General features: G+C 48.3%; 1 protein-coding gene across 1 annotated transcript in view; it reads left to right on the top strand.

The window, feature by feature from the left end:
• Window positions 1-8,991, top strand: part of CDHR1 (cadherin-related family member 1) — a 25,550-nt gene extending 16,559 nt beyond the window's left edge. The window contains exons 13-17 of the mRNA XM_011950429.1: window positions 1,322-1,486; window positions 1,967-2,034; window positions 2,498-2,726; window positions 3,409-3,666; window positions 4,397-8,991. Coding sequence (XP_011805819.1) covers window positions 1,322-1,486; window positions 1,967-2,034; window positions 2,498-2,726; window positions 3,409-3,666; window positions 4,397-4,936 — 1,260 coding nt within the window. The 3' untranslated portion in view covers window positions 4,937-8,991. The remainder of the gene's footprint in view (window positions 1-1,321; window positions 1,487-1,966; window positions 2,035-2,497; window positions 2,727-3,408; window positions 3,667-4,396) is intronic.
• The last annotated feature ends 1,641 nt before the right edge of the window (window positions 8,992-10,632 follow it).

Genomic DNA, 10,632 nt, shown 5'->3' with positions numbered 1-10,632 from the left:
ACAACTCTTAGAAACTCAGCAAAATTGCCAACATGGCTGATTACAAAGTTAATGCACAAAATCCAGTAGTTTTCCTACATACAAAAAATAATAAGAAAATGTGGGATAAAAATTATCTTTTACAATAACAACCAACACATAAAATTTATAGGAATTATCACAAGAAATATGCATCATGCAAATGATGAAAAATGCTAAATTTTACAAAGAGGCATAAAGAAAGAGATGTAAAGGCACACCTTGTTTAAAAAGTTCAAATTCTCCTTAGGTTAATAAAGAATTTGGTTGGGCATTGTGGCTCATGCCTGTAATCCCAGCGCTTTGGGAGGCCAAGCGGGGCAGATCACTTGAGCCCAAGAGTTCGAGATCAGCCTGGGCAACATGGCAAAACCCCATCTTTACAAAAACTGCAAAAATTAGCCAGGCATTGTGGCGCATGCCTGTAGTCTCAGCTACTCAGAAGGCTGAGATGGGAGGATGGCTTGAGCCTGGGAGACAGAGGTTGCAGTGAGCTGAGATAGCACAACTGCACTCCAGCCTAGGCAATAGAGCCAGGTCTCGTTTTCTTTGTTTTGTTTTTGTTTTGTTTTGTTTTTGAGACAAGAATCTCACTCTTTCTCCCAGGTTGGAGTGCAGTGGCGCGATATTGGCTCACTGCAACCTCCACCTCCCAGGTTCAAGTGATTCTCATGCCTCAGCCTCCTGAGTCACTGGGATTACAGGCACACACCATCATGCCGGCTAATTTTTGTATTTTTAATAGAGATGGGGTTTCACCATGTTAGCCAGGCTGGTCTCGAACTCCCGACCTCAGGTGATCCACCTGCCTCAGCTTCCCAGAGTGTTAGGATTAACAGGCGTGAGCCACCGTGCCTGACCTGTTTTTTTGTTTGTTTGTTTGTTTTTATTTTTTTAAAAAAATAATTTAATGTCCCCAATTAACTCTTCCCTAGAGTTTCATTTGGACAGGTGGCAACAAGGCTTGACAAAATGAAACTGGTTTTTATATGGGGCAATAAACTTATGAGAATAGTTAAGACAACTGGAACTGGAAAGGATATGCAGCTCAGTGGAACAAAATAAACTGACCCCAATACAGATGGGAATGATAAGAAAGCTGGCATTACAAGCCAATTGATGGAGTAGGGGGTGATGCCAGGCCTTAGAGGTGACCCTTGCATGAATAGCTGGTTGGCAGCTGCCAGGAAGATTGGGAGACATGGCAGATGGATGTCAGATCAGTCCTGGGGAGATGAGGTGGGAAGGCTCTCCACAGGGTGAGTGCCCACCCAGACAAGTCCTCATTTTCCTCCCTTCCCAGCTCCTGGCTGTTGAAGTGAACACCCCGGAGAAGTTCAGTTCCACAGCGGATGTTGTGATCCAGCTCCTGGACACCAATGACAATGTCCCCAAGTTCGACTCCCTCTACTACGTTGCCAGGATTCCTGAGAACGCCCCAGGGGGCTCCAGCGTGGTGGCTGTCACAGTGGGTTGGGAACTGGCCCAGGGACTGGGTGGGATAGGAGGCCTTGTGAAGCCAGACAAATCTGGAGGTCATTCCAGTTTGAGTGGCAGAGCCCACACTCATTAGCTGTCCTTGGACAAGCTACTTGCCCTCTCTTAGCCTCAGTTTCTTCATCCATACAATGGGTATTACAACACCTCACAGAATGCAATGAAGATATACATGTAAACAATAATCACAGGGCATGGGACCCATCACCTCTTCCTCATTTATAAAGGAGGGATGAATGTTTTCCAGATCTAAATCTCTTGGCTGTTTCAATACTTAAAGCTTCTTGGAGGAAAACTAGGACTCCCGGGCAGGTCTCTCCACCAATTTTTCCCCAGTTGGGCAAACCACAGATCCCCTTGCTTTGTGGTTGAAAGCAACCCTCAGGGCATGGGAGCTGCCAACATACCCTGACAAAGAGGCAAGTGCCACCTGGGGCTCTTTCTCTTCCAGGCTGTGGATCCAGACACAGGACCCTGGGGTGAAGTGAAATATTCCATCTACGGGACTGGGGCAGACCTGTAAGTAGATCCAGAATCCAGGACAGGGACTTGGGCAAGGGGGTTGGAAGGCTAAGGGTGAAGGAGGTCTGTGGCAGAGGCAGGAGGGGCCTGGGAGGGACAGGAGCCTGGGTGAAGAGGAGTGGAGAGAGGCAGTGGAAAGCTGAGACAGAGGGTGAGGAAAGTCAGGTCCCAGAGCCTCAGGAGCCAGGCAAGCAGGGCTGGCTGGGGAAGGAGCAGGCCATGGGAAGACAGAAAGACTAGAAATGGAGTTGTTAAGCTGGATAGTGACAGATGGGTGAGTGCACGGGTGGATCTACCTCACTTAAACTGTAAGGATAGGAGGGAGCAGGTGGGACACTTTAGAGGAGCTGCATGACACCTCGCTGCTGCTTCAGGAGACAGCTCATTGTTACAGGCATGTGCGTGTATGCACGTATGTGTGTATGCATGCACACCCATGCCTATGTGCTCTGCCTGGCAGCTTCCTGATCCACCCATCCACCGGGCTTATCTACACCCAGCCCTGGGCTAGCCTGGATGCTGAGGCCACTGCCAGGTACAACTTCTATGTGAAGGCAGAGGACATGGAGGGCAAGTACAGCGTAGCTGAGGTGTTTATCACACTGCTGGATGTCAATGACCACCCCCCTCAGTTTGGAAAGAGCGTTCAGAAGAAGACGATGGTGCTAGGGACCCCAGTGAAAATTGAGGTGAGTTTCGGAGGCAGCTGAGCTCCCCTAAAAGCCTGGGTCCAGCAGCTGCAAGAGATACTGGGGCATAAGAATTTCATTGAAGATAAAAGTTATTGGCTTCCCACCATGGACAAGGGACTTTAAGACATTTTATGTATCCCCATCCCCACCTCAACACAGAATTCAGCTCTGAGAAGGAAGACATTGCTACTCAACAGATGAAGAAAACAGGCCAGGTAGATTAAGTGTTTGGCTTGCCTTCACATGGCTGGTCTGTCTGCTTTCGAAAGAGTGGTTTTCTCACTGCATTTTGTCATCTTGCCAATGTGGCAAAAAGGATGAACTCTGAAACCCAGCAGACTTGACTTTGGATCCTGACTCCCTTTCTTATACCTCTGTATCCATGGACAAGCCACTTTGCATCTAAGCTTTCATTTCTGCATCCGTAATATGGATTCACCAATATTTGCTTCCTAGTCTTGTTCTGAGAAAGGAACCGGGTAGCACATGCGTAAGGCCTACGTAGACCCTGGCTTATAGGAGGGCACGCATTCTATTCCTTTCCCAACTCAATCCTCTCAAAATAGGATCAAGACCATTTCCCATCAACCCAGCAAGCCCCATACGACATGCTGATTTAGCCAGTGTACACAAGGATGGTCCCTAAAGCCCAGCTCTGTCTGTCTCTCCCTGTGCACAGGCCATAGACGAGGATGCAGAGGAACCCAACAACCTGGTGGATTATTCCATCACCCATGCAGAGCCGGCCAACGTGTTCGACATCAATGCCCACACGGGGGAGATCTGGCTCAAGAATTCCATCCGCTCCCTGGATGCCTTGCACAACATCACACCTGGAAGGGACTGTATATGGTCCCTAGAGGTGCAAGCCAAGGACCGGGGCTCCCCATCCTTCAGCACCACAGCCTTACTCAAGATTGACATCACAGATGCTGAGGTGAGTACAAAGCCATGGTCAGGGAAAAGGGGTTAGAGGGCCAGCTCAGACCTCTCTGCAACGTGGGCAGACAGAGAAGGACCATCTCCAGGCTTCCTTCAAAAGACACTCAGTGTTATCAAAGGCAGCCTGTGCCATCAAACACAGGCTTTGGAAGAGAGCTGAGCTTCTAGTTTAATACTTATTAATGGTGTGACTTTGGGCTTTGCTAAGCCTCTGTTACCTTTCTATGAAACGGAGGTAACGATGGCTTCTTCACATGGGTGTTGAAAAGCAAAGTGAAATCATTATGTGTAGCTCTCAGCTCAGTGTCTGGCAGAAAAGTAGCCACTTAAGAGGTTTCTGATACATCTGGGCAAATGGGCCCCCCTAGCCCTTGCCACAATCAAAGGCAGGTAATCTCCTACTATCTCAAGGACAGAGTCCAGCTAAAGCAGGAGTTCTGAATCCAAAACAGGTTGTTCGCATTGCATTCCGTCTGAGCTTGTTGTACTAGAGAGTGGTCTGCACCATGCAGTGTCTGCGTGCATTTTTCTGGAGAGCTGCATGTATCATGCTCTCTCTGTGTGCATTTTCCTGGACAAAAGCCCATAGTGCCTATCAGATTCTCAAAGGGACGCCTGACTCCAGAAAGTTTAAAGACCATTATGCTTAAGGAAGCACAAGCCTACTCTGTACTCCAAGGACCAGGTGGGAACTGCTGAGTGCAGGGGCTGACTCTCTCTTTCAGACCCTTTCCCGGAGCCCCATGGCTGCCTTCCTGATACAGACCAAGGACAACCCCATGAAGGCCGTGGGTGTGCTGGCCGGCACCATGGCCACCGTCGTGGCCATCACTGTCCTCATCTCCACCGCCACCTTCTGGCGCAACAAGAAGTCTAACAAGGTCCTGCCAGTGCGGCGGGTGGTCCGCAAGCGGCCCAGCCCTGCGCCCCGCACCATCCGCATTGAGTGGCTCAAGTCCAAGAGCGCCAAAGCCGCTACCAAGTTCACGCTCAAAGAGAAACCTCCCAATGAGAACTGCAACAACAACAGCCCAGAAAGCTCCCTGCTCCCGAGAGCTCCAGCTCTCCCTCCACCACCCAGCGTGGCGCCCAGCACTGGCGCAGCCCACTGGACCGTGCCTACTGTCTCTGGCTCTGTCAACCCCCAGCCGACCCAACCCCCACCAAAACCCAAAACTATGGGAAGCCCCATCCAGTCAACTCTGATCTCTGAGCTCAAGCAAAAGTTTGAGAAGAAGAGTGTGCACAACAAGGCTTACTTCTAGTACATGCCCTATGGTCCCCACTCTTTCCTCCACCCCTGACCCACACCACCCTGCTGCTCAGACAATGCTCCCCTTCCTCTCTTCCTTAAGGTCACCCCTGTTTTTTACAATGGTGTAATCCCCACTGTCCTCATGTCTACCTCCACCTTCTGGCACAACAAGAAGTTGCGCTCTGACAGGGCTCTGGTCGGCGCCTTAGGCAAGACATTGGGCTATAGGATGCAATTGGCAAATACCTCCCCATCACTCAAATCCTTGGCACTGCTACAATGCCCTCCACTCTTCAGGGCTGGGAATTGATGAGAAGACAGCTCTATATGTCTTCCACTCACCAACCCCAGACCTCACAGTCCCTCAGGTCTTACTGGGAGCTCATCATCCTTAGTCAAGCAGCAGAGCCCTGGCCATGTGGAGCAACGTGGACTGAAATCTGGATCCTGATGCCTGCAGCTGAGAGCAGGAGCAGGAAAAGGAGGCTTAGCATTGTCTCAGGCTGGAGGTCAGCGAACCTCGTGGGCTGTAGGAAAGTAAATGTAGATAAGGGGAGGGCAAATGTGTGCTGAAAACACACTGACTGCAGGACTGTGCCGGGATGCATTTGAAAAGATAGAACATTCTGTCTGGGCAGAGACTGTGGACCCTGGTGTGCCCACGTGGGACAAGGGACACAGACGTGGAAGACGGGCCTTGCCAAGAGTGAGGGCAGATGTCTCCAGCCAGGACTGCCATGAGCCCAAAATTGTCAAAGCTGGAGCTATTGAGGGAGCCCTAAAGGTATCTAGAAGAGCATCAGGGCCCCTCTCTGAGGAGCTGCCCCACTGGCCATCCTTGAAGAGACAATTCAGGGCAGTCGATGAATGTCAGGGCTGAGATGCAGGGAGACTTCCATTTTTATCCAGCTCTTCTGCTCACATCACGTGACCTTGGGAAAGCTGTTTAAAGTCACTGATCATCTTCTTCCTCATCTGTTAAATGAAGAGAGTAAGCCCTGTCTGCCTCACTTGCAGGTCTAGGGTGAGGATTGAAGAAAATGGTGATGATGAAGGCTTTAACCAAAACGGCATGAATGCAAAGTATTTTTCTGCAGCCCAGTTCTCTGGGTGCAGCTCTTCCAGAAAGTATTAGGAGCCTCACAGCTACTCTGCCAAGCGCCCCAGCAGGCACTGTGCTGGGCTTAAGGGCTACCACTGGATGACGGCATTGCGGTGACTCACACACCTCTCCTTCCATTCTTCCCTCACCGCATCCCCACTGTGGTCCTGGCCAGCTACTGTCAGAGAGAACCAGAGCTCCAAGTCTCCAGTTTGCCAAGATGAAGAAAATGAGTTCCCAAGAACGGAATGCTTTGCCTGAGGCCACACAACAGGCTGGTAGCAAGGATCTGGTCTAGCCAGGGCAGACCTCATTAGCTTGTAACAACCTTCCCCGGGAGAGAAGTCGTACCAGGCCTCTGGGATTAATACAAAGAGGTTGTGCCCTGCTTTAAGGAACCTGCTATCAGGAAATCTAGATGTGTGCACAGAGAGAGAAAAGTAGAACAGTCTGCATTTGACTCCACTCAGTAACAACCCCTCTAGAACACATTGATGGCTTTATTTAAAGAGATTGTATGCACATGTGGCTTTCCTGATTTCTGAGTCTGTGTTTGGAGGTGTTACTGAGATGTGCCAGTGTGCAGAATCCTTGCTGGAGTTTCTATAGTCCCTGACTTGAACGGTATTGAGCAAGAGGTGGACTCTAGCAATCCAGGAACCCAGACTGAGCAAACAGGTACTTTCCAGCCTGTGTTTCAGGAGAGGGCTGTGCTGGATCATGATTGGCCTCCACAGGGAATACAGCATCCTTAAAGCTTGCATGCAATCAACCTCTTTTATAAATGGAAAATAAAGTCTGTTACCCAAAGGCCGTGCTGGTCCCCTGCTCCCTGCTTTCTTTTGAGTTTGCTGACCTGTGGAGACCAGTCTTTCTGACACACAGCCAAGCTCAACTTGCTTCCTGGCTCCTTCAGCAGGTGGATCCATTCTTTCACCCCTAGGTCTGACTCTAAAGAAGGCTGAAAAGTTTTGTCCAAATTGCCATGCATATATCTTGAACAGGACATTTGTGGGCCTTGTCTACTGGACTTTTCTCCCAAACAGGACAAGCCCAGGCAGGGCTGCATGGAGAGGAATGGAACCTGGAGCTAGAATTAATTGCCCACTCTCCCACCCTATCAATGCAGCCCAGCAAGGGCAGGAATTGGGAGGCCTAGGGTGGGCGTGAAAGCTTGGGAAGCACTGTCGTCTCTCAGACAGAGGTCATAAAGACCTCTGGACTGGAAGCTCAGGCTTGCAAGTGGATCCGGGACCGAGAGTGTTCTCTTGGACAACCCCAGGAACTTGAACCAAGGCAGAGCCAGTCTTGCAAACTGGCTGTGGATGGGGAAATGCCCAGTAGCCGGCATGAGCCACACTGGGAAAGAGGAAGAGGGTGCAGCCAAACCTAAGGCACTGGCAAGTGTGGTCAGCACTGGAGGAGACCCTGCTAGTGGGGTGAGGCCAGTCAGGTCCCTGTGTTACGAATGGTGGGCCACGGGGCTGCCTGCTCAGTCCCAGTAGGACAGGCAGAGTTCCAGGCTGGCACCATGGTAGGCCTCCAGGGAAAGAGCAGGGAGGCAGGAAAGGCACACTGGGCAGGCCTGCCCATTCCTGGTCCTAAGAATGGAGCTGTAGCCTCATGGACAATAAACAGATGTGACTCCAAGGACTCTGCAGAGTCATTTTCCTCCTGCGCCTGAGCTCAGATCTTCCAATCACATGATATAACAAAGTGCTTTACAGTTTGACAGCCCCTAGGTCTGAATTCTGGTTCTGCCATTCATTGTGACTTTGGGCAAGAGGTCAAGTCTCTCTGGGCCTCACTTTCCTCATTAACACAGGTGCAAAGTATGGTTGCAGAGAGGATGACAAGAGCTAATATATGTAAAGTGCCTAGCACTGGCTTTGTATCTACTTACACAAGCTCAGTAGACACTTGCCATGACTGTGGCCCACATACTAGAACATCATGTCCTGAAAGAGAGGACCCCTCCATGCATCCTCACCCCCTGGGATGTTTCCACTCACCTATAGGTCCAGAAGCTTTTACTTCATGCTAGGAGAAGGGAGGAGAGTGGGTCTGGAGGGAAGTGGAGAACAGGGCAGTTGCCACAGCATCTGTGACTTGTGCAGGCGGCAGCCTGCCCTGAGATTCCAGGGGATTAGGAACAATGAGATATCCGTAAGAACCTGTGGAACTCTGTCCTGAAGCAGCTCTCCCTCAGAATCCAGCTGGAGAAGTGTGTTCAGAGGTGGGAAGGAGCTAGCATGCTCTGCTTCTCTAAGGATTTTGGCGATTCTATCTTTAGGAGCTAAAGACTTTGAGGGAATCCAAGGCCAGTCCACCTGCCAGGGGTGTTGGCATCTGTTGACAGGCAGTGGCACATCCTGACAGTCTTCAAGGGCCTTGGCCACCAAAGAGTGGAGAGGGAGAATGGAGAAGATGCCACATGAGGAATGAAGCAGGAGACTGGCATGTGTCACATGGAGGACCCCTTAGGAGACTCACAAACAACCTGGGGAGGGGTTCTCTGAAGGTCCTAGTTTCCAGAATGAGGCGGTCATGGCTTAAGCTACCATCATTTGATCAATAAAGCAGAGTAGCAGCAGGCTGATGTTGTGGACATCGGTTTGATGTTATAAAATCGTGCACATGCACCTCTTTTAAGGCCTAAATGAGGTTTGGTTATTTATTCATTTCTCAATAATTTACTCAGCCATTCCTAGGGTGACACATTTGGAGTATATTGTCTGTGCCAGGCTCTCTTCTAGGTGTTAGGTGTACATCTCTAACAAGATAGAAGGAAAGAAGAAAAGAAAAAGAACAACATTCCTATCTTAAATCGCCTGGGACTAGAGAGGCTTCATTTTAAAAGCAAGTAGCTCTGCTTACAAATGTTTCCTCAATCAAAGGCATTTGCCTTGAACTTGTATGGTCTAAGCTCTAAATAAATAAGCTTCTCAAGGGCATGACAACTACATCTGAAACTGTAGCATCTTTTTAACATGAATTAAACAGAGTATGTGAAGGATATTAGCCTAGATAACATGTTATTACATATATATATTTACAAATATACACGTGTGTAGTCCTACTAAGATCTGATATTCCAAATGGCCCTGTCTGTGTGTTGAGTCGCATTCAAAGAAAGCACAAACTGACGCAGATGCCTGAAATGATAACATTCATTATTGTGACATTTACTGAGGGTTTACTATGTGCCAGCTATTGTTCTGAGAACTTTACATGTTTATTTAAAAAAAGCCTTGTATAATTATCAGAATAACCCTATGAGGTAAGGACTGTTATTATTCCCATTTTACAGGTGAGAAAACTAAGGTAATATTATTACTCTATTTTATAGGTGAGAAGACTAAGGTACATGAAAAGAGAGTAACTTCCCTGGTACAACAAAGCCAGTAAGCAAACCAAAATTTAAGCCCAAGAAACCACATTCAAGTCAGGGTCTGTTCTTGCATCCCCACTATGAAATTGCCTTATTCAATCTGAGTAACATGAATCCTTACTCTAGGGTTTTTCAAGGGGCAGCGCAAGCATCTTAAAAAGTATCAGATTCTCAGAAATCCTCCCTAGACCATTTCCCCTCTCCCTAAATTTCCATGTTTACAGAAGCAGCTGAATACTGCCCTGCCCACCATCATGCTCCTAGCTCCCTCCCTGCACTGCTTTCTCCTCTTCCACAGCCCTTCCCTCCTCCTGACTCCTCTGTCTCATGTGCACCACCAAGCCTCTTTTGCTTGGCGTGAAGGTTGGAACATCCACTCTCACCTTCATGGTAGCCCAGGCCATTTCATGATGGCTGCACCCTCAAGATCCATAGACCACTGTATTAGTTCGTTCTCATGCTGCTAATAAAGACATACCTGAGACTGGGTAATTTATAAAGGAAACAGGTTTAGTTGACTCACAGTTCAGCATGACTGGGGAGAACTCAGGAAAGTTAACAATCATGGCGGAAGGGGAAGCAAGCATGTCCTTCTTCACACGGCAGCAGGAGAGAGAAGAATGAGAACTGAGGGAGGGGAAGCCCCTTATAAAACCATCAGATCTTGTGAGAACTTTCTCACTATCATGAACATGGCATGGGGGAAATGGCATGATATGTACAGATTATGGAAACTACAATTGAAGATGAGATTTGGGCGGGGACACAGCCAAACCATATCAATCCCCCTTGATGCTGTGGAAGGAAGTACACAGAGGCCAGGAGAAGTACAAGTTCTTTTCTTGCTCCAACCACTTTTCTTCAAAAATTTATCATAGGAAATTCCACATAAATAAATTCTCCACTGCATCACATGTATGTGTGTGTTGTACACATGTGCATATCTAAATATATATATGACCATATAATTTAAAAATATATGTTCTTAAGAGTGATAATTTTGGTTTTTTTTTTAAAACTTCCTCTGTTAGACTACAAACTAAAACATTTACAGGTAAACTGGTGTGAAGCTTTGTATTTGTTTTAAAACACTCCAGTTAAAAAAATTGTTGAGGGCAAGGACAAGATAAAAAAAAGCTTGGAAAATGTTAAAACTTGCTGAAGCTGACAGAAGAGGAGGAATGAGATTCTCTCTACTTTTGGCGTGATTAAA

Source organism: Colobus angolensis, unplaced genomic scaffold (assembly GCF_000951035.1).
Source record: "Colobus angolensis palliatus isolate OR3802 unplaced genomic scaffold, Cang.pa_1.0 Scaffold307, whole genome shotgun sequence".
In the NCBI taxonomy this organism is placed as follows: Eukaryota; Metazoa; Chordata; class Mammalia; order Primates; family Cercopithecidae; genus Colobus; species Colobus angolensis.
Note: the sequence above shows the minus strand (reverse complement) of the source record. Positions and strands in the feature narration are given on the sequence as shown.